The sequence below is a fragment of the Amblyraja radiata genome, chromosome 29 (assembly GCF_010909765.2).
Source record: "Amblyraja radiata isolate CabotCenter1 chromosome 29, sAmbRad1.1.pri, whole genome shotgun sequence".
Taxonomy (NCBI): domain Eukaryota; kingdom Metazoa; phylum Chordata; class Chondrichthyes; order Rajiformes; family Rajidae; genus Amblyraja; species Amblyraja radiata.
The window spans coordinates 29,002,084-29,029,121 of record NC_045984.1 but is presented as its reverse complement, the minus strand read 5'-3'; the positions used below and the strand labels follow the sequence as shown (position 1 = coordinate 29,029,121).

The 27,038-nt window shown below is 41.6% G+C and overlaps 1 protein-coding gene and 1 long non-coding RNA gene across 8 annotated transcripts in view; one reads left to right on the top strand and one right to left on the bottom strand.

Annotated features, from left to right (window-relative positions):
- isyna1 (inositol-3-phosphate synthase 1) overlaps nt 1-18,877 on the top strand; it is a 26,989-nt gene extending 8,112 nt beyond the window's left edge. For 3 of the 7 annotated variants that reach the window (XM_033047065.1, XM_033047064.1, XM_033047063.1), the window contains 10 exons: nt 2,082-2,213; nt 10,207-10,368; nt 11,459-11,588; nt 12,659-12,852; nt 13,579-13,728; nt 14,047-14,262; nt 15,587-15,751; nt 16,539-16,652; nt 17,926-18,143; nt 18,402-18,877. In XM_033047065.1, the coding sequence (XP_032902956.1) occupies nt 2,100-2,213; nt 10,207-10,368; nt 11,459-11,588; nt 12,659-12,852; nt 13,579-13,728; nt 14,047-14,262; nt 15,587-15,751; nt 16,539-16,652; nt 17,926-18,143; nt 18,402-18,588 (1,650 nt within the window). In that variant the 5' untranslated portion in view covers nt 2,082-2,099 and the 3' untranslated portion in view covers nt 18,589-18,877. Of the gene's footprint in view, nt 1-1,548; nt 1,633-1,684; nt 1,707-2,081; nt 2,214-9,426; nt 9,499-10,206; nt 10,369-11,458; nt 11,589-12,658; nt 12,853-13,578; nt 13,729-14,046; nt 14,263-15,586; nt 15,752-16,538; nt 16,653-17,925; nt 18,144-18,401 lie in introns of those variants that run through there. The other 4 variants (XM_033047069.1, XM_033047068.1, XM_033047066.1 and 1 more) reach the window with 4 other exon arrangements.
- Nucleotides 15,650-27,038, bottom strand: LOC116989565. Its single transcript, XR_004416266.1, has 3 exons — nt 27,028-27,038; nt 16,996-17,005; nt 15,650-15,770 (listed from the first exon to the last, which is right to left on the bottom strand). It is a non-coding gene; the product is annotated as an uncharacterized LOC116989565 (long non-coding RNA).

Here is a 27,038-nt window from a genome sequence, read left to right as displayed (position 1 = left end):
ATTAGCAAAGATGTATTAGCAGTAGAATGTTAACATACGGTTAAATGATTGCAGTAATTTTTATAAAGAGTTTTGCTTCTTCCCCAAATGTTTGGTATTGGTCGGGACTATTTACCCATTAACTCGTGGATGGATATAGCACCATCAATTTAAAAACACTGCCACAGTTTGTACACCAAACAATCTATTAGCTTTGCTTTACAACAATTGGAGATCTGAAATGCTGTGAATTCTCCCAATGTTTTGATCACTTAGTTCGGAATCTTATAATGATCTTTGACTGAATGCTCCCAGTGTTATTTTGTGAATACCCCCAATGTTTTGATCGCTTAGTTCGGAATCTTATAATGATCTTTGACTGGGATGGTCTACAGTGGAAACAAAATTTGCTCAGTTTCAATAAAAACATCTTTTTTTCCTCGAGTGCTAGAATTGGAGCTTTCAAAACATCAAGGGAATAAAGGAATTAGCAAAGATGTATTAGCAGTAGAATGTTAACATACGGTTAAATGATTGCAGTAATTTCTATAAAGAGTTTTGCTTCTTCCCCAAATGTTTGGTATTGGTCGGGACTATTTACCCATTAACTCATGGATGGATATAGCACCATCAATTTAAAAGTAGTCATGTAGTTTGCATGATCTTCTTCTTGCGTATGGCGTGCACAGCCTAAAGTTGTAGGACAACTTATTCTATTTGATCTTATTTGACCTGGTTGATAGCATTAGTCAAACCACGTGAAGGTTGGTAAGATGAGCACCATGTCAATTTCTTGGTTCTTTGGGTAACTACACATTTGAGCAAAGATTTTATGTGAGATATAACTAAAGAACTGGTAATTAATATATAAATCACTTGATTGGTTACTAGCCCACAGAAATCCGGAATAACGAAATGCAGAATAATAGAGGAAAAACTAGATAATCTCTTAAACTATTGTAGTGCATTTCCATAAATTACATAAGGATCATTATTGGTGCCTTCTTTATAGCTTTACAATTTTGGCTTTTTATCACTATTCTCCTTGCAGATCAGAAATACTTTTAAATACAAACCACAAGAAATAAGAAATGAACAACATTTTTAAGCATGGGATTGTTGTGGCAAAGGAGGTTGTGTAATCTATTTACCCTCTTCTGCCATTTAGAGAGGGATCCTCTCAATCCTGGTCCTTGATGCATTCCTTGTAGCCATAGAAACTATATTTGGTAGTTATCACATTCCCTTTGGAAAAAAATAGGGGCTACTTCCGCCATCCTTTCATGCAGCTTCTAGGATCAGCAGGTTGGTAGTCTGTGCCGAGCCAATATTTTAGAATGGGTTTCTCATTGCATAGTTATTAAATTAAATCTGGGGGGGGGGGGGGGAAGACAAAATGCAGGAATAACTCAGTGCGTCAGGCAGCTTCTCTAGAGGACATGAATAGGTGAGGTTTTGGGTTGGGTGACCTCTTTGTGTGACCTGCTGAGCTTCTCCAGCACTTTGTTTATTTTATAAACCAGCATCAGCAGTTCCTTGTGTCTAAAATTAAATCTGATTTTTAAAAAGTGCCTGGTGTGGAGACATACCTCCAGGAATGAAAGCGCAGAAAAAATGATCTATGGTCTGAACTGATCATGAGGAAAATGGCAGGTCTGGAAAACATTTTATTTATTTATTTATTTCCAAGTCTTGCAGGAAAACCCTAAGGCTTTTTTCCCCAGACGGTAGGTTGATGACTTGCTCGCATTACTTCTAGCCAGTTGCTTCCTGTAGGAGTAATCTCCTTTTAAGCTCTAAATCTGGAGCTTTTCATCAGCAATGGCTAATATCAGGGACTTGCATGCTCGCATGAACTTGGGGCTCGTTCATTTAATGTAAATCTGGGGGGTTTCTACTCTTCGTGACAGGACACCACTACCTGGCTTCCTGTTTAGCATGAAAGTGGTTGCTGTACTTTTTTAGAGATGTTTGTAATAATTATTTTTTTAAATGATCAGGTTCCAGCTTTAACTTTGAGTTGATAAAATGGTTGCTGTTAAATTATTTTTCGTTATTTTGTTTTTGCCAAACCATCTTTGACTTGCAAATTCCTTTTAAAGGAACATTTCCAATTGAGGATGGCGGAAAAGTTTATCGTTGACAGCCCAGATGTGACTTACACCAAAGATTACATTGAGGCAGAGTATCCCTATCAGACCACACAAGTCCACGAAGAGAATGGATCAATTAAGGTAAGGCATCTGTTTCTGACTGTAGTTGCTGGTCAAATGGATTGTCAACAAGGTGAGTATTGTGGTGCCATCTTAGACTATGTTTACACAAGATTTGATTAATAACAAGTTGCTGGAGTTAGACCAGATTCCCATCCTGAGCAGGACTCATTTCTGGAGTTTTTTTAGAGCTACATTCCATTGTGTACACAAGTCTAGCTGCAATAGATATGTATAAGATGTGGGTCTGAAGGAATCTATGATAAAATAATAAATTATTGCGTCAGTTTTTTTATTCAAAGATCATATTTCATACTTTTCGTTTTTGTAAAAATGTTCTCTTTTTTTCTCTTTTGACTCATTCCTTGACCCAAAAGGAAACCACTTCAGCTCACTCAAGAGTTGGGGATTTATGTGTTGTATTTGCCTTCCCATTCCAAGCACCCTAATGGGGGCTTTTTTTTTTTAACCTACCGGTCATATCTTGCTGGAAAAAAACCAATCTATTAATTCTAAGGTACACAAAAATGCTGGAGAAACTCAGTGGGTGCAGCAGCATCTATGGAGCGAAGGAAATAGGTGACGTTTCGGGCCGAAACCCTTCTTCAGACCTATTAATTCTAATGCTTTTGGTATTGGAATTGGTTTTGCTGGATAAACAAACAGCAACGATTGGAAGGAGTGGTGAGAGACTAAGGTAGGAGTGGCTAGTTGAAGATATTTTTCAAATTATTTTTGGAAAATAATCAATGAAGCAATTTTCTTTTTGAAGAATGAATTTGGGTTACAAATGTATAATTAGTCTTGTGATTGGAGCATTTTGGCTCTTCACATGGTTTCTTCACGACATACAAAGAGCATTTGATTCAATGAGTATATTCCCTCTCTGAATAATCCCATCCATATCCTGCCAATTCATTCTCGCTCATATTATTCCGCTTCATCAGCGATAATTTACCATAGCCAATTAACATGCCAAATATCACATCTTGGTATGGGATGAAACTGAAAATTCCATGTAATGGCAAGAGGTTTGCAAACTCCAAACATTCAGCAGCCGAAGTCAGGAACAAGCACCAGGTCACTTGAGCTGTGAGGCAGCAGCTCAACTGCGACTTTTTTTAGATCGGAGGGAAAGAAAATTGGTTGGAGTTTCTGTTGATTCTTTTTTTTTAAATTTCCTCCTTTTTCCCTGCCCCCAATTACTTGTACTGGATGCTGGATGAAAATGTTCTCTCGAATGAATATCCAGACTGCTTCTTACTGAGTTTTCACATTAATAATGATCACTTGGACAAAACACTAAAAACCTATGGCACTTCTTGAACTACTTCCTGTCAAGATTAGGGCAAAGGCTGATACACGGTAGAAGGTGTTTGTGCATATTTAGCAAAGTAATATTTATCTTGACTATATGTGTATATATACGGATGGAAAAGTTACCCATTGACTGGATAAGGGATGGGGTGCCATATGTTAAAACAGCAAACCCTTGTTATAATGGATTTCCAGTACAGTGGAGGGATCTGCCGACACCAGCCTCCCTCCCCTGTTGCCAGCTATAGCCTCTTTCTGTTGGCCATCACTTTGTCCACTTCGCCTCTTTGTTCCCTCTTCCATCTCCTCCTTTTCCTGTAGTTTTGTCCACTCTGTTGCTTGCTCTTCCACTGCCGCCTCCTTCCCATGCCTTGTCCCCTCGGCTTCTTCCCCCCTCCCCGACAATGACTACGGGGGAGCAGACAAAGTGATGGGTGAGAGTGAAGGGAGCCCCACAGTGACAGTAGTGGCAGCCTGAAGAAAGCTAGTCCTGCTGGGGTTTACAACTTGAGCCTTGTTAAACTGGTGACGAAAGACTCGCTGGTGCAAACGAGAGGCGTTGGCGCCTAGTTTTAAGGTAAAATTACACAAAGTGCTTGAATAACTCAGCACGGACGGCAATAACGGATGCCCCCCCCACCCCCATGGCCTGTTATAACAAGGGTTTACTTTACAATATTTTGTTTCGAACTGGATACCAATTTGAAAATGACATCTTAAAACTAAAACAATACTAAGAATGTGATGTGCCTATTGTCTGTTTGTTTTTATGACTGACAATGCTGATACTAGTTTGAGGATCAGATACACTTTTCTTTTTCAGTGTGATCTCAAGTGGAAGAAATAATGGAAAACCAGTGTGTTGCTGGGTGAAGGTGTTAAACCTTCCTCTGTTGGAGATTTGAATTTACAGCATGCTGTTTTGGAGCAGAATTCTCCAAGCAAAGGATGAGACCATTTGGCCCATTGAGCCTATGTTGGATCTTTGAAAGTTACCCAACTTCCCAGCTGTTTCCTTACAGCCTTGGTTCATCAACGCATGTTGCTTACCTCAGGAGAAAATTTGACATCAAAGAGTAGAAATGAATTTCTAATTATTTGAAGTACTAATTGCTGTGATGATCAGGACCATTACAATTTGGGTCCTTTCCCACTTCACTTTCACAGCAGTAACAACCTTCATTTATATACCCGTGGCCCACAATTTACAGCCTTCTTCATCCATGAAGACTAGCTAGCTATAAGATTAACTATCACTTGTCGATCATAGTGTTTTAAAAGTTCTCCTTCCCATTCTGCAATCCACCCAGATGGAAGCTACCTCGCCATTAACCAGTCTGTACATTTTCAAAACTTGATCTTTAGTCTTGCAGCAAATCAACAATATAATGCCTGGTTAGTTCAATAATTAAACTATAATGAAAATTCAAGTCCTCTATGTTAAAAATGTGTTTAAATATCTTTAACTGATCCTTTAGAGTGTACCAAGGATGTTTTGGTTTATTTTGTTTGTACAACACCGGAATAACATTCATGAAATTGCTCGTTACTTCAGAACAGCTTGTTTTCTGAATGTACAGATCATAGAGGTTCTCTCATTCACAGTAAGCATGTCATTAATTGCTTTGGAATGACCTCTTGGATGTATTTTGGTTTTGATGATTATCACTTGCTTGTTTGATGCAGAACACTAAAATATAGTGCATCAATGGGCATATGTGTAATACTTCAGATCTACTGAAGTTATGTACAGTCATAGAGTGATACAGTGTGGAAACAGGCCCTTCGGCCCAACTCGCCCACACCGGCCAACAATGTCCCAGCTACACCAGTCCCACTTGCCTGGTCCATATCCCTCCAAACCTGTCCTATCCATGTACCTGTCTAACTGTTTCTTAAACAATGGGATAATCCCAGCCTCAACTACCTCCTCTGGCAGCTTGTTCCATGCACCCCACCACCCTTTGAATGAAAAAGTGACCTCCTAAATTCTTATTAAATCTTTTCCCCTTCACCTTGAACCTATGTCCTCTGGTCCACTATTCCCATACTATGGGCATAAGACTCTGTGCATCTACCCAATCTATTCCTCTCATGATTTTGTATATCTCTATAAGATCTCCCCTCATCCTCCTGCACTCCATGGAATAGAGACTCTGCCTACTCAACCTCTCCCTATAGCTCACACCCTCTAGTCCTGGCAACATCTTTGAAAATCTTTTCTGAACCCTTTCAAGCTTGACAATATCTTTCCTATAACATGGTGCCCAGAACAGAACACAATATTCTAAATGCGGTCTCACCAATGTCTTGTATAACTGCAACATGAACTCCCAACTTCTATCATCAATACTCTTGACTGATGAAGGTCAAAGTTCTGAAAGCTTTTTTGACCACCTTATCTACCTGTGACTCGACCTTCAAGGAACCATGTACCTGTACTCCTAGATCCCTCTGCTCTACAACACTACCCAGAGACCTACTATGTACTGTGAAGGCCCTGCCATTGTTTGATGTCCCAAAATACAACACCTCACACTTCTCTGTATTAAATTCCATCAACTATTCCTCCGTTCACCTGGCCAATCGATCCAGATCCTGCTACAATCGTTCACAACCATCTTCACTATCTGCAAAACCACTAACTTTTGTATCACCAGCAAATTTGCTAATCTTGCCCAGTATATTCTCATCCAACTCATTGATGTGGATGACAAACAGTAACGGGCCCAGCACCGAACCCCAAGGCACACCACTAGTCACAGGCATCCAGTCTGAGAAGCAATCTTCCACCATTACCCTCTGCTTCCTTCCATGGAACCAATTTGCTAACCATTCAACTATCTCTACTTGGATCCCATGCGATCTAACCTTACAGAGCAGCCTACCATGCGGAACCTTGTCGAAGTCCATGTACACAACATCTCCTTGACTGAAGTCCATGTATACAACATCTACAGCTCTGATCTCATCAACCATTTTGGTCACGTCTTCAAAAAATCAATCAGATTTGTGAAACACGACCTCCCACGTACAAAACCATGCTACTACAACAATGGCTTAGGGCTACTACAACCTTATTTGACCTGCAGCTGTCTGCAATCTCCCAGGACATTTTTTTTTCTTCTTTCCTGTTGACTATTCGGGGGTCTGTAGTACATCCCCAACAAGGTGATCGTCACTTTCCTGTTTCTCAGCTCCACCCATATAGCCTCACAAGCCAAACTGTCCATAATGTCACCTCTGAACACAACCGTGACATCCTCCTTAACCAACAATACAAACCCCCTCCCCCTCTTTTTCCCTCACCCCTGAAGCTCCTGTATCCCGGGACATTGAGCTGCCAGTCCTGCCCCTCCCTTAACCAGGTTTCAGTCATGGCCACAACGTCCCAGTCGCTCAAACCTATCCATGCCCTAAGCTCATCTGCCTTGCCCGTCAGGCCCCTTGTATTAAAATACATGGTTTAAACTAACCCTCCTTCCTCGCTCTTTGCCTTTCACCTGCCTATTCTGTCCACTAACTTTTCCCACACCACCCTCCATACCAACTTCTAGTCTCTCACGTGCCTCTGTCCTACATGAGATCCCACACCCTGCCAATCTAGTTTAAACCTCCCCGTGTAGCATTAGCAAACCTTCCCGCCAGGATGTTGGCCCCCCTCGAGTTTAGGTGCAACCTGTCCCTTATCCAGAAATCTGAATCCCTGCCCCCTCCACCAACTCCTCAGCCACACATTCATTTCCCCAATCTTCCTATTCTTACCTTCACTAGCACGAGGTACTGGAAGCAATCCTGAGAATCACTACCCTGCAGGTCCTGCTTTTCATTCTTCTGCCCAATTCTGTAAATTCTTGTTGCAGAACCTCCTTCCTCTTCCGATCTATATCATTTGTGCCAACATGCACACCAACCTCCAGCTGCTCCCCCTCACTCTTGATGCTGTGCAGCGGCTCCAAGACATCCTGGACCCCGGCACCAGGGAGGCAACACACCATCCTTGAGTCCCGCCTGCTGCCGCAGAATCTCCTATCCGCACCTCTGACGATGGAGACTACCACCACTATGGCTCTGCCTGACGTTACTCTTCCCTGTTGAGCCTCAGCTGGGTTGGAATCACAGCCCTGGCTACCACTCAATCATGTTGTGTCATCCTCTCCCAAGAGGGTGTTCCTGTTTTCAGTAGGTACAGCCACCGGGCCTCCTGCACTCCACGTTTACTCCTCTTTCTCACAGTCACCCACTTTTGCTCTTCCTGCATCCTTGGTGTGACAACTTCACTGTAGGTCTTGTCCAGGAAACTTTCATTTTCCCGGATGGCCCTGAGGTCATCCAATTGCTGCTCCAGTTCCCCAACATGTTTATTCAGGAGCTGCATCAGGACACAATTTCTGCAGGTGTAGTTTCCAGGCGCACCAGCAGTGCCCCTGACTTCCCACATCCTGCAGGAAACACACTGTACCAACTTGCCTGCCATTTCTTCAGTGGACAAGAAAATCACAAATTTCGAATCGAGTGCCTCGGCCTCCTCGCCGAAGACTTGTGCGAAGGACTCACACTTTACTCACCAAGGCACTTCACCTCAACAAGGCCGCTCCGCTACAGCTGCATTTCTTTATCTGTTACCTAATCAACTACTTTAGGGCTAATTTGTAAATTACTCGAACCTGGGTCTTTGGTGCTATTTTTAAATCTTCTTTCCCTCTGACTCACCTACTGCTCTTGGCTAGCTGGCTGCTGCTTCTCTCCGACCTTCACGGTAAATTGCTTTCCTCCGAGAAGCTAATTCCTTCCAACTTGAAGAGATAAAGCAATGATATCTATCTGTTCAGCTCTCGGGTGGATTAAAATGTTCCCATGGCGCTGTTTTGAAGAAGAGCAGGGAAATTTATCCTGGTATCCAGGTCAATATTTATCTCTCAACAATTGCCCTTTTGTAAAAATGTAACTGGTCATTATTGTGTGTGTTGGGCACTTGTTGTGTTAACTATTACATTGTCAGATACATTTGAAGAACTTCATTGGTTATAATGCGCTGTGGGATGAGATCATGAAAGATGCCATACAAGAGTAAATCTTTTGTTTATTCCTAGACATAAATTTAAATGAAATTAATTCCCATTATATTGGCCAATCTTGTAAAACCATAATGTGGCTACCTTTATATTCGTTAAAAGATGAACACTGCTTCTTCTGTACAAGGTTACTTGGGTTTACTAGAATGTTGCCTGGGTTTCAGCAACTAAGTTACAGAGAAAGGTTGAACAAGTTAGGGCTTTATTCTTTGGAGCGCAGAAGGTTAAGGGGGGACTTGATAGAGGTTTTTAAAATGATGAGAGGGATAGACAGAGTTGACGTGGAAAAGCTTTTCCCACTGAGAGTAGGGAAGATTCAAACAAGGGGGCATGACTTGAGAATTAAGGGACTGAAGTTTAGGGGTAACATGAGGGGGAACTTCTTTACTCAGAGAGTGGTAGCTGTGTGGAATGAGCTTCCAGTGAAGGTGGTGGAGGCAGGTTCGTTTTTATCATTTAAAAATAAATTGGATAGTTATATGGATGGGAAAGGAATGGAGGGTTATGGTCTGAGCGCAGGTATATGGGACATGGGGAGATTATGTGTTCGGCACGGACTAGAAGGGTCGAGATGGCCTGTTTCCGTGCTGTAATTGTTATATGGTTACAATTAGATACAAGCCATTCTTTCAGTAATCTGAATTTTGGACCCATTCAAAACAGAAAATGACCAGCCGTGAACAGTCATTTGAGGAGCACCTTGGATGTTTTTACACCAGGTTTCTTCTGCATAATGGTCTGCCAACCAAATATGGTTGTTCTATTTTCCTGTTATAGTTGGCTGCTTCTAACTTATTAAGCACCTGTCCTGTTGTGGTTAATGCTGCTTGTGACATTTCTAGGTAGCCGTTCGATCCCGAACATTAAGGTGACAGGATCATAAATCGTGTCTGACTATGTTTTGGTAGCGATGGGTGAGATTTTTTGCAATATTTCTAGTTTTAAGCATTATTAGGAGGGAGCCTTCAATAAGAACATTTCAATAATCATCTGTTGAATGCACATTATTAGAGATGTATTATGCGATTCTGTTGGCAAGTCAAATGTGGGTAATGTTGGTTGGGCTTGATAAGGACTCAATTTGATCAGATAGTTTTTTTGTGGGTTTCACTGATGTGAATGTATGTAATTTTACTTGGGATTGTTAGATTCTTCACTTCCTCTCTCTTCAAGTGTGCAAATTATAATTATTTTCACATAATCGTGAGATGTTATTTTATGGCTCCTTTTTTGTCCTTTCGATCTACTTTATAGTAACATTACTTGGTTTCATAAACGGCTCTTTACTGTGTGTAACCTTGGCCTGGGCTTCCCTCCTACCTCGTTCCGATTGAATACAATACTACCTGGGATTTCTTGATGCCATCTTAGTGTTGTATGTATCTTCATCTAAGGCCATATTTTTATTCCTGCTTATTAAGGCAGGTAATGGGGAAAGCGTTCACCTAGCTGCTACATCAACTTCGTGCCTTATAGAGTTGATCATATCTCCAGCAGGGGTAAATGCTAACTCAGAACTCCATTATCAAGGCCTGACAAGCCTCTAATACTCCCCTTGAGGTAAATTGTGATTTTAGACTTTGTTTTTAAAAAAAAATGTGTTTGTGTTGTGCTCTAATTAGGTGAAGCCATGTTCAACCAAATTCACCTTCCGCACGGAGAGAAAGGTGCCGAAACTCGGTGTAATGCTAGTTGGATGGGGTGGCAATAATGGAACCACAGTTACTGCAGCAGTTCTGGCCAACCAGTTGGGACTTCACTGGATGACCAAAACAGGAAAGAAGGTTAGTCTCGCAACACTTGACCTTGCTGAATTGCTCTTCCAGGACTTCAAATAGAATTTAAAAGGATAGGAACATTTGAGAGACACCTTTTGTGTCTTCATGTTTCAAACAAGCTGTATGTCCTGAAAAGCTAATCTTGCAGATTAGTGTTCTTGAGTACATTCTGAACCTTTTCCCATATTGCCATGTGAAACAGCCATTGTAAACATAACCAATTCTCAATCATTTGTTCACAATTTCAGATGGATCTGCTAAAACATGATAGTGGTATTCCTAAGAAACCTCATTCTAGAAAATCATGTTATAAAAACATTTTGTCAAATGTTTGGGGGAAAAGTGAAATTGGACAAGTGTAGACACAAAATGCTGGAGTAACTCAGCGGGGACAGGCAGCATCCCTGGAGAGAAGGAATGGGTGACGTTTCGGGTCAAGATTCTGAAGAAGGGTCTCAACCCGAAACGTCACCCATTCCTCCTCTCCAGAGATGCTGCCTGTCCAACTGAGTTACTCCAGCATTTTGTGTCTACCGTCGATTTAAACCAGCTTCTGCAGTTCTTTCTTACACATTTACACAAGAAAGTGTCAGACTCCAATAACAATGTTTTTTGTTTTTTTTCCTTAAGATTTATTTCAAGTTCTTTTTAATAGCCTTGTTTTATTTTTGTTAATGCAAGCTAAAATATTGTACGTTGCATTGTTTAACAGAGTATTATTGTACTGAGCCTATTTCCTCCACAATCCTATACCACATCAATTCTTTGTTTAGGACTATTAGTGTGAAATACCATGTTTCCTTTGGAGCATTGATTTCATTGTGAGATATGGATAAGGGACATTTTTATTTTTTAATTTATTTTTTGCTACGTGTCCCTCCCTCACGGGAAGTTTGTACGTAGCTGTACTGTATGTAAATTCTATTATTAGTTCATAGAACGCATCTCAGTATACTAAGCCTGAGTTATCTTGCGTTAAAGAGATGTTTATGAAAATATATTACTTTGAGCTTGATGTTTTAATTCCAATTTTATCTTTTGTCTCTGCACCCCTTTTTCAATATATCTTATGCTCCCCAATAACAACAACAAACAGGTTGCAAACTACTATGGATCCTTGTTTCAAGCCTCAACGGTATGTCTCGGTGTTGGTTCTGCTGGTGACCTCTACATTCCTTTCAAGGACCTGCTGCCCACCGTGGATCCAAATGACATTGTTTTTGACGGTATGTATCATGCTACCACCTTGGGGTAACAATTGTATGATTGGCTGTATGAGAGTCATGGTGTGCTCATACGTGATAGGAGCAGAGTTGGACCATCATGTCTACTCCGCCATTCAATCATGGCTGATCTATCTCTCCCTCCAAACAAATTCTCCTGCCTTCTCCCCATAACCTCTGACATCTGTACTAATCAAGAATCTATGTATCTCTGCCTTAACTATATCCACTGACTTGGCCTCCACAGTGTTCTGTGGCAAAGAATTCCACAGGTAGACAAAAATGCTGGAGAAACTCAGCGGATGCGGCAGAATCTATGGAGCGAAGGAAATAGGCAACTTTTCGGGCCGAAACCCTTCTTCAGAATTCCACAGATTGACCAGTGATGTATTAGAATGGTAATTTTTGCCCTGCAGTACATAAGTGTGGGCATTGGGCTGACTCAGGACTTGGATATAGATTTGATCTTGATTGGGCGGCCACAGTGATTCAGCGGTAGAGTTGTTGCCTTACAGTGCTTGCAGCGCTGGAGACCCGTGTTCGATCTCGACTACAGGTGCTGTCTGTACGGAGTTTTACGTTCTCCCTGTGATCGTGTGGGTTTTCTCCGAGGTCTACGGTTTCCCCCCACACTCCAAAGACATACTGTCATGTAGGTAAATTGGCTTGGTATAAAGTGTAAATTTTTCTAGTGTGTGTGTAGGATAGTGTTAATGTGCAGGGATCGCTGGTCGGAGCACCAAAGGGCCTGTTTCTGCCATGTATCTCTAAACTAAGATTACAACAAACAGTGTTGTGGACTGAACCCTTCAGGCTCTGTGATCCCTACATCTGAGTGTATAGATTTTTTTTTTAAGTTTTAAAGAATGCTGTCTTTCAGTGTCCTGAGCAGCATTTGTCCCAACACCATATCAAGCAGGTGAACTAGAATTGTTATATGTGTGAATCAACTGAATCAGTTTATGTAAGTGCGATGCACCAGGTTTATTTGCTCTGAAGAGATTGGTGGTCTGGAGATGTGAAAGGTGCTTTATGGGTGCAAATGGTACAATGTTTGAAATGTTATTTTCCAGGCTGGGATATTTCCTCTCTGGATCTGTGTGATGCAATGGAGAGAGCTCAAGTCCTGGACTGGCAACTGCAAGAACAGCTGAAGCCTTACATGAAGAAGTTCCAGCCTCGACCTTCTATTTACTTTCCAGAATTCATTGCTGCTAATCAGGGTTCCCGGGCTGATAATGTGTTCCATGGTTCCAAAAAGGAGCAGGTACAGAAATATTTGCAGCTGATTAAGATACAAGATGCATTTATTTGTCACATGTGCCAGTTGGCACAGTGAAATGTAATCACCATACAGCCATACAATAAAAATAAATAACGCAACACACGATAGAGTTCAACATAAAACATCCCCACACAGCAGAATCAAAGTTTCCCACTGAGGGAAGGCACCAAAGTCAGTCATCTTCCTCTAATGTTCACCCGTGGTCGGGGCTCTCCCGAGCCCTCCGCAGTTGCCGCTACGGGCGGCCCTCGGCAAAGGGCCCCAGGACTCCGCGGTGACGGTTAGCGCCGCCCGCGTTGGAAGCTCTCCCAAACCGCAGCTCCACGAGACATTATGAGACATGATAGGAAGTCATACTCTCTATGACAATTTTGTGCAGGACAAGCAGAGTTGGGTGTCACTGCCAGAGTTACATATATTCAGGTGCCAGTGGCTGAAGCAGCTTTACCCACTTTCTTTCCAGTGACCAAACAGCTCTGATAGCTAAAGACTGTTCATTCAGATGAGATTGTCCTTTCATGAAAAAACTGGGAAAAGAACACATGAACTGGTGACAAGAGAAACGAGGTTGCCCATATCCCAGATGAAAACGGCTGTTGCTGGGATGGTAGAGGAAATTAAATGTAGAATTATGATTCTTAGTTATTGTTTTTTTGTTTTTTGTTTGGCCGTACAATGCCTCAATAGAATTGTAATTTCTTTCCACAGCTAGATCAAATTAGAAAAGATATCAGGGACTTCAAGACAAAGAGTGGTGTTAACAAAGTAATTGTTCTGTGGACAGCAAATACTGAGTGCTTCTGTGATGTCAGTCGTGGAGTCAATGACACTGCAGGAAATCTCATGAAGACAATTGAGGTAAACACGTAAAAACTAGAATAACAATAGACTTTCAAAACTAGATAACTGAATAGATTTAAACTTTCAAAACTAGAATGAATATACTTGGCATGTTTTCCAGCAAATAGAATTTTTTTTTGTTCACGATTTAGTCGTACAAAAATGTGTTGGGAATGCTCAGTAAGACAGGTATAATCTGTAGAAAGAGAAACCAGGGTTAATATTTTAAGTTGAAGATTTTGTTAGAATAGATTCCTTGCCATGTGGCTGTAAGCCGAGTGTGTCTGAATGTATGCAGTGCTAATTGTAATTTTGTCATTTCCTCTTTCTTTACAGTGTGGAGGTGAGATATCTCCATCATCTATGTTTGCTGTGGCCAGCATTTTGGAAGGCTGTGCCTACATCAATGGCTCTCCACAGAACACTTTTGTGCCTGGAGTCATTGATCTTGCTGTCAAACACAAGGTGTTTATTGCAGGGGATGACTTCAAATCTGGCCAGACGAAAATCAAATCTGTCCTGGTGGACTTTCTTGTCAGTGCTGGGCTAAAGGTGAGAAGCTCTATAGTGTTCCAGCTTCCTGATAAGTGCTCCATAGTCTCTTGATTCCTACAATATTGCAAGAATATAAATTTATTTTATTTTTTATAACGAGGAACTGCACATGCAGAATAGATCGGGTAGAGTCTCTTGCCCAGAGTAGGGGAATCAAGTACCAGAGGACATAGGTTTAAGGTGAGGTGGGGAAAGATTTAGTAGGAACCTGAGGGGTACACAAAGGGTGGTAGTTGTATGGAACAAGCTGCCGGACGGGGTAGGTAGTTGAGGCAGGGATTATTGCAACATTTACAAAATATTTAGTTAGGACAGGTTTAGAGTGATATGGACTAAATGCAGGCAGGTGGAACTAATGTAGATGGGTCATATTAGTTGGTGTGGGCAAGTTAGGCCTAAGGGCCTGTTTCCATGCTGTATGACTCTTATGAATCACTAAGCTGGTTTACACCAAAGATAGACACATAATGCTGGAATAACTCGGCAGGTCAGGCAGCATCCCCGGAGAACATCCCACAGCCTGACAGTTCCTCCAGCATATTGTATCTAAATTTATATTCTTGCAATATTGTATCTTTGTTTCATTTGTACCTAGTTATCAGCTCTTAACGTACCAAAAGTTTCAAGTTAGAACTGAACGTGCTTTTTTGTGCCAGCTCAAGAACAATTGGCAATATGGCTTTTTTGTTTCTGTTCACTGCTTCTGCTGTGTACTGGTGAACTGACAATCAGTGACAACAGCGTATGTTTTGGTTGTGACGAATGGACAGTGATATGATCAGGAGTCAAAAGCAACATCACTTCTAAAACAAAAGAAGAGGCCCCGGGGGAAATAAATTGGCCTATTTGATGACTAATAATGGAGCTATAATTTGTTCTGGAATTCTGCCTGAGAAACAGAAACACAGGGTTCTAAGCTATGCTGTGTAATTGTATTATGTGTTTCTATGTTTAGAAAGATTTGAAAGCTATCCATGGCTGTCTTTATTTGTGGATCACCATATGAGGAATTTGGGCAGTCCATTGTGGAACTTTTAGCAACCTTCCTGTGTTCTGACAAAATTGGCTGACTAGCTCATTTTATACCTTTCCTCTTTCTCCTCCCTCCCCCCCCCGTAAAGTTTAATATGTAGACTAGTTGTATTAGCAATGGCTTGCTGGTTAAAATTACGTGGAACCTAGCCAGTTTAATCGTGCTAAGAACTTTGACTCTGGTTTCAACAATTGATTAGTACAGTACGAAGATTTATTTTCTGTGCAGACTAATATTGAGCATAAAAGCAGACTGGTGACTGGAAATATCAATGCTTTTTCCCCACAGACTGTCTCAATTGTTAGTTATAATCATTTGGGCAACAACGATGGAAAAAATCTTTCTGCTCCAGCGCAGTTTAGATCAAAGGAGATCTCAAAGAGCAATGTTGTAGATGACATGGTTCAATCCAATCCTATCCTATATAAACCAAATGAGAAGCCGGACCATTGTGTAAGTACCAGAAGAGCCTCTTGTTTTTCTCTCTCATTCATGTTATTTTTGATGCAAGTCGAGCAGTTTACCTGCTGCTGCTGAACTTAAGGAATGGAGGGCGGAATAATGGTGCAGCTAGAAGAGTTGATGCTCCAGTGATCTTGGTGGAAACTTGGAAGTGTAGTAGTATTGGTCTCTCTGTGACTACATAAGTTTCAATGGTTTCTTTATGTATATCAAGGTACAGTGAAATGCTACTTTTGCATACAGCTCAGCAAGACTATCACAATCTCCCTGTTAGTACAGAATGTACAGAACAGCCCACTGAGTTAACATTTTGCAGTCTTCCCCAGATTATAAGGTTTCCTGCCACATTCAAATGTTATGCAAGTTGCTGCCATTGTAAATTGCCCTCTGTCCATAGATGGGCAAGACTGTTGATGGGAATGTGGAGAGAATGGGTTAGAGGGAAAGATTTAGTGGGGAAATGAGGTTTCTCTGAGTTGGTAGGGTTGATTGGAAATTTCAACCTAGTCTCTAATAAAGCTGCAGGAGGGCAACTCCAGGTTTAACACATCGAGCTTGGCAGCTCTCTAACTTTTTTTTTTCCTTCCCAGCCTGGTGAAAAGATGTTTATGGGATTGATTTTAACGTGAAACTTGTGTAGACTAATTTTCTATTGGCACATCAATATTGAAATGTCTATACCTGGAATGATTTAACAGACTTCCAAGCTTGCTTGGAAACTTGAAATGAGCTGTAACTAATTGTCCTTTATTTTAATTTGTCTATCTGTGCCTCTTAGGTTGTAATTAAATATGTCCCATATGTTGGAGATAGCAAGCGTGCGATGGACGAGTATACATCTGAGATTATGATGGGTGGCACGAACACCATTGTCCTCCATAACACCTGTGAGGTTTGTCAAGTGGGGAATATTTGGGGTTTTGCGATGGGGGAAGAACAGATTTGTATTGACTGGTAGGAAAGAAAAATTAAATCTCCACTCCAAACTTCCTCAAATGTCTTTTTTTCCACAGTGTCTATTCCTTCTGCCAAGTCTATGCTTAGTCAGTTAACCTTTTAAAATCTACATTCTCCAGACATACACACCACACCTAGCTTTGTATCATTAGTGTATTTGTATTGACAGATCCCTACCCCAGGTTACAAATGCCTGACTTGTGGACAACCTGTACATATGAATGAACATTTGGTGGATCAGCAATTGGAATTTGCTGGCTGCTGTAGGCATCTGCCACCGTGTGGGAACTTGTTTTGCAGCAGTATCATTGCAACTTGCAGAGAAATCTGAGTTAAATACCCTGGTTTAACTACTCCTTGTTCTTGGCTTGGGTTTATTTGTATTTATTTGACTATATTGTTAGACAGCTACATTTCCAACTCAAACTGCTTGGGTTCGGAACAGTTCCTATTTGCAAATGGAACCCTTGTGAAAGCTGTGGAGGACCTGTGTTGCATCATGCCATTGATATACATGTGTGAAGAGATGCAGTCCATGCACCAATCCCTGCTGCGTCCTTCCGATCCCATCCTCTGTACCTAATGATCCTTGGTCCTACTGTTTTCTGCCTAACATATTGCCATGAGCATGTGGTGCCTTTATCCTAGGGCTACTGAAAGACTAAATACTGTAAATTTGCCCCTATCAAAAATGAGTTAAAACCTTATCTTGCATCCAGAAGGTTTGTCAAAAAACTGATTTCACTTTTGTAAATCGCATGTTGAGTCCACCCTGTTTTGTTATTTTCCCAGTGGCCTGTTGCCACTTACCAGATTCCAGCATTTTCCATGTTTTGAATGTCAGGCTGACTGTTCTGTAATTCCCCATTTTATTTCTTCATTCTTAATGCCTGCTGCCTTCTATAGAATACTGGAAGAAGTTAGTCAGTGCAACCACTCAGTGTATTACCACAAAGGTCATCAGCCCTGGTGAATTCTTGCTTTTCAATCCCTTTTATTTTAATTTTAAACCAATGCTAATTTCTTTATCATTCTCATGTACTCAACATTAGAGTACAGTTTTTATTTGAAACTAGCTATTTATGCATTTGTCATGACCTTTCTCTAATTTGGAGACCCATCTTGTGACTAAACATTTGATGTTCACAGAGTTATTGAATATATTATAAAATGGTCCTAATTTTGTCTTCAAACCTTTTTTTGATTAGGATTCTCTGCTCGCCAGTCCACTTATTCTGGATCTGGTAGTCCTGACTGAGCTCTGCCAAAGAATAACATTCCGAACTGAATCGGACACTGAATTCCAAACATTCCACAGTGTTCTCTCGATTCTCAGCTACCTCTGCAAGGCCCCATTGGTGCCAGGTGGAACTCCAGTTGTTAACTCTCTTTTCAAGCAAAGGATGTGCATTGAAAATATTTTGCGGTAAGTGCTCGGAATAAACTTAATTTTCACCGCAATGAAGCCTTTCACCTTTGGAAGATTTGGCAATAAAGGTAGATAAATGGGGCAGCAAGGCAGACCATGAGGAATGGGGCAGCAAGGCAGACCAGATTAGATTGGATAGCTAGTTTGGGAGGAAGAATACGAGTACGAATGACTGATCGTTGGGGGTGGGGTTGAGTTGGTAAGGAGTTTGTGATTGATCAGTAATGTGGATTTTTTTGATTTTTTTTTTTATAGAGCCTGTCTAGCTCTTCCTCCTCAGAACCACATGCTCCTGGAACACAAGATGCAAAGGAGTTTCATGAGTACACGGATAACTGATCACTCGGCAGCTCAGCCTGTACCTCACAAAACTGCAAAACTTGACAATATCCTCAACAAGAACCATGTCATAAATGGCTATACAAATGGTTATGCGAAATAACTTTATAGATGGTATTGAATTGCTGTCAGGTTACTCATGATGTGTTGGGCCTCTGTATTTTGAGTTCAACTATTACATCTGTATCTGATTACTATTTTAACACTTGGAAGATAAATTCTGTTACACTTGGCAGCATATGCCCTCATTGACTATACATATAATGTACTGCTTCTGCAGATTGTTAATTTTAAATGTATTCGGCCTATTTGTCGCTAGTTGTTGTTTTACACTCTAAAGATGTAATCAGATGTTTGGGATTCTAAAATAAATTCCTTCATCTTGGAGTATTTACTATGGATTTTTTTTTTAACCTAGTGTGTCTGAATAACATAGAGAGATTTGCTGCTATAAGAAGATAGTAAATCTATTAAGGGGATGCTCTTGTCTGTTTTATTATAATTTTGGCAAATGTTTTTTGCAAATATTCAGTCCGAAAGGAATTTGTGTCAAGAGCACAGTGCTGGAGTAACTCAGCGGGCCAGGTAACAACTCTGGAGGACATGGATAGGTGATGTTTAGTGTTGGGACCCTTCTTCAGTCTGGTGATGTTTTGGTGTTTAAGAAGGAACTGCAGATGCTGGAAAATCAAAGGTAGACAAAAATGCTGGAGAAACTCAGTGGGTGCAGCAGCATCTATGGAGCGAAGGAAATAGGCAACGTTTCGGGCTGAAACCCTTCTTCAGAATGTCTGAAGAAGGGTTTCAGCCCGAAACGTTGCCTATTTCCTTCGCTCCATAGATGCTGCTGCACCCGCTGAGTTTCTCCAGCATTTTTGTCTACCTGGTGATGTTTTGGGTCGGGAACCTTCTTCAGACTCTGGAATTTGTGGTTGGTTTTCTCTATTTCCTCCTTGCCGTTCCTAATCACAACTTTATATAACATTAAAAAGTTTCTTAAAGTTCAAACTTGTATTATTATATTGCCTCCTTTCAAGCCTTGGACCAATCATTTTTATGGTCATTTGCTTTGCTGCTGTGTTAATATTGCTGTGGTGGTCACATCTGATTACAAGCAATTGGGCTGTATGTTGTCGCACTTAATGGAAAATCTTGAGAGGCCAGCCTATCTGAAGAGTCACATCTTCCAAGCTCCAAATTATAGGCCCCGAGTGCACACTGCTAACTGGGCTTACTTTTAAAAACTTTTAAAAGCTTTTGCAGATCTCTAATATATCATTTTAACTAACTAAATTTACACTTCGAGAAAAATGTTTGAAGATTCAGGCACGTAAATCTGCCAGCCATTCTAACGTGCTCATTCATTAAACAAGAGTCTGAGTCTTCCATTTCTACACATTTTGCCCTTCATTCGATTTGCTCCTATTCCACGATTCCCTGGATCCAAAAAAGTAAATACCTTGGATATCCTCAATAAATGTTATTGGCTTGCATGACTGGCATGTTCCAAGCCCACAACCTCTACTACCTGCATTGACGAGAGCAAGACCTTCATTGGGACTTCATGTACCGATGTGAAGTAAAAATATAACACCTATCCTTCATTATTGAATGTAAATCCTGGACGTCTCTACCCAACAACACCAGGAATACTCTCAACAGAAGAACTAAAGCAGTTCAACAAAGCGACTGACTTCGGGTTATTTGGGAATGGATAATAAATATAATTATTTTTTTAATTAAAAAAATTAGGGTCATTATATTCCTCTCAGAATGTTATTTCTCCACCTTTCATTCTTGAATCTCAATGATTTTTTGCCTATCTCTGTCTCCATCCAATGGATCAGACCATTAAAGGTATATTGCATTGACTCCAGTCAATTGACTGCAGCTTTTCAACCCTCTGCAATAATATTCACTGATTTCCCACTCTTTAAAATGTTTTTTTGATTCTTCTTACGTAGATGAACGAATAACATGTTCCTACATTAAAAACTACCATATTCTTGCTCGCTTAACTTGTCTATGACCCTTCATTTTTCCTGTATAACACCAAAAAACTTGAATATGCCTTTATGTGGAAGTCATTTATTTAACAGTTAATGGCATAGTATCCTATTCCAATCTCTTTAGCACACTTATTAGCAGCTTGCCAATTTCAAAAATAACCTGTTATTCTTACCAACTTAATGTCAATCATATACTCCTAATAACCATATAACAACCATATAACAATTACAGCACGGAAACAGGCCATCTCGGCCCTACAAGTCCATGCCGAACAACTTTTTCCCCTTAGTCCCACCTGCCTGCACTCATACCATAACCCTCCATTTCCTTCTCATCCATATGCCTATCCAATTTATTTTTAAATGATAGGTTAATCCTTTAGTTAAGTTAATATTTCTTATCAAATACCTTATAAAATCCATATATATTTTGTCCATTGAATTTCCCCGTATCTCCATGGTAAGTTACAGTATATCCCCAATAGTGTGTTAGGTTTGTCCAACTCAATTTCCTTTTCATTAAAGTCATTTGTGACTGATCAGTCATGATTTGATTTGCCCAGCTTTATCATTAATAACTGATCCCAGTATTTTGCTGACAATGGATGTCAAGTTTTTTTAATTTTCTCCTTCCTTACCTCAATAACAATGTGCCATTCGCTGCAAGCACCATACCCGTAACATGTGGAATCAGTCTGAGATAGAGTACCTACCCCATAGAATTTCTATTTCTCGAAGAACTAAATTTATTGAAAACTACAAAGCATTCCATTACATATTGCCATTGATATCCATTGAATCTGATTTCTTAATCGATTTTAGCCACAGCCCCTCATACTTATACAGTTGATTTTACTTAAAATTACAGACCCCCATCTCAAATGCAGTTATGTCCCTCTTGAATGGAACACAAAATGTATTGTTATATTTCCCAAAGATAATCTCTGTTTATGAGATTACTGATTGCTAAATGAAACTGCATCATTATAGACAATAGGTGCAGGAGTAGGCCATTCAGCCCTTTGAGCCAGCACCGCCATTCACAATCAGTACTCCGTTCCTGCCTTCTCCCCATATCCCCTGACTATCTATCCCCTGAGCCCTATCTAGCTCTCTCTTGAAAGTATCCAGAGAACTGGCCTCACCGCCCTCTGAGGCAGAGAATTCCACAGACTCACAACTCTTTGTGAAAAAGTGTTTCCTCATCTCTGTTCTAAATGCCTTGCCCCTTATTCTTAAACTGTGGTCCCTGGTTCTGGACTCTCCCAACATCGGAAACATGTTTCCTGCCTCTAGTGTCCAAACCCTTAATAATCATATGTTTCAATAAGATATCCTCTCATCCTTCTAAATTCCAGAGTATACAAGCCCAGCCGCCTCAGCATATGACAGTCCTGCCATCCCGGGAATTAACCTTGTGAACCTACGCTGCACTCCCTCAATAGCAAGAATGTCCTTCCTCAAATTAGTGGACCTAAACTGCACACAATACTCCAGGTGTGGTCTCACTAGGGCCCTGTACAACTGCAGAAGGACCTCTTTGCTCCTATACCCAACTCCTCTTGTTATGAAGGCCAACATGCCATTCGCTTTCTTCACTGCCCGCTGTACCTGCACGCTTACTTTCATTGACTGATGAATCCCGTTGTACTTTCCCTTTTCCCAACTTGACACCATTTAGAAATAATCTGCCTTCCTGTTTTTGCTGCTAACGTGGATAACCTCACATTTATCCACATTAAACTGCATCTGGCCACTCACCCAACGTGTCCAAGTCACCCTGCATTCTCATAGCATCCACCTCTGATCTTCATTTATGCTGATTTTACACACCCCTCCCTCTCATTCTGTGTGAAGTAATTCTTTGCTAGTGTTGTCCCACTCATCAGGACTGCAAATTTGCCCAATCCTGCCCCTGTCTGCACGAAGATTGTACGTTCTCCCTGTGACTCCATGGGTTTCCTCCGGGTGCTCCGGTTTCCTCCCACATTCCAAAGATGTGCAGCTTTGTAAGTTAATTGGCTTCTGTAAATTGTCCCTAGTGTGTAGTATACGGGGTGTCCCTAGTATACGGGGTGATCGCTAGTCAGCATGGACTCGGTGGGCCGAAGGGCCTGTTTCCATGACGTATCACTAAACTAAAATAAAAAAATTAAGGTCTTGAGTACAATGGTAAAGATATCTTACTACAATTATATAGAACTTTGAATAGACTACACCAGGAGGATTGTGTATGGTTTAGTAAGATATGATTGTTATAATGGAACTACTGCAAAAATAAATGGGCTTTGTCCTGGAATGATAGATCTCTAATATAAGGAGAGATTGAATAGGTGAAACTTTGATCCTCGAGGGTTTAATAGAATGAGATATTAAAATAAAATACTTAGGAAATTGGACGGGATAGATGTGAACAGGATATTTCCCCTGCCTGAGTCCAGAACCAGGATTATAGTAAGAGGTAGACAATTTAGTTTAGTTTAGCGATACAGCGGAGAAACAAGCCCTTCAGCCCATCGAGTCCATGCCAGCCAGCGATCCCCGCACATGTTTTACCGAAGCCAATAAACCTACAAACCTCTAGGATGGAACTGCAGATGCTGGTTTAAACCGAAGATAGACACAAAATGCTGGGGTAACTCAGCGGGACAGGCAGCATTTCTGGAGAGAAGGAATGGGTGACGTTTCAGGTCGAGACCCTTCCGTCTCGACCAGAAACGCCACCCATTCCTTCTATCCAGAGATGCTGCCTGTCCCGCTGAGTTACCCCAGCATTTTGTGTCTAGCCTACAAACCTGTACATCCTTGGACGTGTGGGAGGAAACCGAAGATCTCATAGAAAATGCACGCAGGTCACAGGGAGAGCGTAAAACTCCGTACAGATAAGCACCCGTAGTCAGGATCGAACCTGGGTCTCTGGTGCTGCACCACCTTGCCGCCCAACTATTCATAACTTACATCACTGATTTGGCAGAGTGAACCACATCTAACAGTTTCTGTTTAGTTTATTTTATTGTCACGTGTACCGAGGTACATTGAAAAGCTTTTTGTTGCGTGCTATCCAGTCAGCGGAAAGACAATACATGATTAACTTTGCTGATGACTGGGAATGTGAGGGAAATTATGCAAAAATGGCCTGTAAGAGATATGAATAACTTGAGGAAATGCTCTGAAATGTATTTGCTCAAGAGTGTGTGAATCTCAAGAGTCTTACCCAGTGTAGGGGAATCGAGAACCAGAGGATTTCACCTAGGTTTAAGGTGAATGGGGGAACGATCTAATGAGAACCTTTTTTGTGCACTACGGGTGGTAGGTAGGTACCTAGAACAAGCTGCTGCAGGAGGTAGTTGAGACAGATACTATCACCTAGTTTAAGAAACATTTCGACAGGGACGTAGATAGGATAGGCTTAGAGCAGGGGTGGGGAACCTGCGACCTTCTAGGCCATTAAGTGCGGCCTTTTGAATGAATCCAATATTTGTCGAACAAATCCTTTTATTTTTATTATAAGTTTTTGTTCGTCTTTTATTATTTTAATTTTAATCTTAAAATGAACGTATTTAAAATACCAAAGATTCAACTAAATAATCCTCCCCGACTGACGGCCACAATTAAAACATTAGTAAGTCATGAGGGTTATTTTAACAAAATAATGTACATTTTGAAGTATATCTAGTTGAAGTTTCTTGGATGCGGCTTTATTAGATTACAGCTAACTTGATCCGGCATTCCAACATGAAAAGGTTCCCCACCCCTGGCTTAAAGGGATATGGGTCAACCGTGGGCATGTGACAATAGACAATAGGTGCAGGAATAGGCCATTCGGCCCTTCGAGCCAGCACCGCCATTCAATGTGATCATGGCTGATCATCCCCAATCAGTACCCCGGTCCTGCCTTCTCCCCATATACCATGACTCCGCTATTTTTAAGAGCCCTATCTAGCTCTCTCTTGAAAGCAATGCAGGCAGCTGGGAGGAGTGAGTGGAGATGGGGCATGTTGGTGGTCGTGGGCAATTTGGGCCAAAGGGCCTGTTTCCGTGCTGTACGACTCTAAGACTTGTGTTGTGTTATGTCTGTGAGCTGCTGCTACCGAGCCAGGGCAGAACCAGTCGGACTACAGAAGGAAACCACATTTCCACTGCTCCATGGGGAGGTCCCACGTGACGGATGGTGTCGCTTCTGCCAGCAGGGACAGGGAGGGGCTTTGATTTCAGTCAGAGTGGACTGGTTGCAGTGAATACTGGCAAACCTGTTTCAGTTTCATCAACTTCTGTCAGTTTACTATCAGTTTAGATTGTCATTGGCACGTATACCAAAGTTCAGTGCCAATATTGTTTTAGTTGCGTGCTATCCCAACAAAGAGGGCGGTGGAGGCAGGTTCTCTGGATGCTTTCAAGAGAGAGCTAGATAGGGCTCTTAAAAATAGCGGAGTCAGGGGATATGGGGAGAAGGCAGGAACGGGATACTGATTGGGGATGATCAGCCATGATCACATTGAACTCATCACTCTCTGTGAGAAAAAGTCTCCGTTCTAAATGGCTTACTCCTTATTCTTAAGCTGTGGCCCCTGGTTCTGGACTCCCCCAACATCGGGAACATGTTTCCTGCCTCTAGCGTGTCCAATGTGAGACGAGTGCAGACGGGGCATGTGGGTCAGTGTGGGCAAATGTGTCTGAAGGGCCTTTTTCCTGGCTGTATGACTCCAATTCTCTATCTCTCAAGCTGTGGAGGTCCAGTCATAGAGATGGTCTCCAGAAGGGTCCCGAGCCGAAACGTCACCTATTCTTTTTCTCCAGAGATGCTGCCTGATCCCCAGAGTTACTTGTCTTTGGTGTCAACCAGCATCTGCAGTTCCTTCCTACACAGAGGTTGTCATTGATTAACTTCATGTCAGTCCAAGAGATTTCATGATGCCAGGATTCAAGGGGCATAAAGGGAGGTCAGGAAGATAACATCGAAGCTGCTGAGGACCAACCATGATCTTGTTGAAAGGTGAAGTGGGTCCAACGGGCCAAATGGCCTATTGCTGCTCCCGCTAGTAACGTCCGTACAAAAGCAAGCCACAACAGAGGCAGGAAATAAGAAAAGCATCCATGACATTTATTGATGCAGTTTAATATGCAACTGAACATCTAAAGAATCTTTACAATATATAAAGAACATACAAGTGACATAATATATATAACTACACAGAACGCTATAGCAAACTTGGGGCTGAGAGGATCAGCAAACTGCCAACATTTGTGTCCAGTACTGTGGTGACATATTCGAAAAGTTTAATGCATTTATACATCAAACACAATTGGTAGGCAGCAGGAATACAGGACTGTACAGAGTCATAAATGATAGATATTAAAAAATATATATTCAAAGAAAACATGGGTTCGAGATTGGCTGGGATCCCTGCTGGTACTGTGTAGGTGATAATTAGAACTAACTTTGAATCAGCTGTGGTCAAGCTCAGCGTTCTCCCGTCTCATTCCTGCATTCAGTAGGTGCTGACTGGACAGACTATAGGGACCAAGGGTGGGCGCAAAATGCTGGAGTAACTCAGCGGCACGGGGCAGTGTCTCTGGAGAGAAGGAATGGGTGACCTTTCTTCTAACAGTCACCGAAACGTCACCAATTCCTTCTCTCCGGAGATGCTGCCTGTCCCGCTGAGTTACCCCAGCATTTTGTGTCTACGGTTTAAACCGGCATCTGCAGTTCCTTCCCACACATAGGAACCAGGATCAGGAACAGGGTCCAGGAGATGATTCAGATAGAGGGGTCCAAATAGGTGCATGATCTTGCGGTCTCGCAGTTAACCAAGAACGCAGCATCCATGGGTATAAGATCAAAAGGACAACAGGATCCAAGGGGTTGGAGACACAAGAAATATGATTAATACAGGTGTCAGTGGTTATGGGGAGAAAGAGAATGGGATTGAGAGGGAAAGATTAGGTCAGCCAAGGTTGAATGACGGAGTAGGCTTGATGGGCCGAATGGCCTAATTCTGCTCCTGTAACTTATGAACATGAAATCTGCAGATGCTGGAATCTTGAACACAAAACACACAAAGGGCTGGAGGAAGGAACTCAGTGGTGAAGCAGCATTTGTATTGGGAATTGACAGACAAAGCTTTGGATCGGGACTCTTCTTCGGGCACAAAATCTCGCCTGTCCATTCCCTCCGCAGATGCTGATACCCGAGCCATTGAGTGTTCCTCCAGCACCTTGTGTTTTTGCTCAGAATACTGGAGCTGGAATGCAGAGAATAGACCCAGGGCATGAAGGAGTTTAACATCAAGTGGGGTATGGGGGCATCAAGGGAAATTATGTCAGGATATCTCGGTTGGGGGGGGGGGGGGGGGGGGAGTTGGTTCAGGCTGACCTTATCCCTGAGGTCTGAGATCAATTGAAGCTGCCCCATGTCCCACACAGATCTCACTGTGGTATCTGATTGAGAATTAGAGAGGGTGTTTTGCCTATCCTGGAGGTTGGCCCATAGCTGCGGTGGGAGAAAGGGCCAACATAACACTTCTTGAGGTTACAAAAGTGTAGA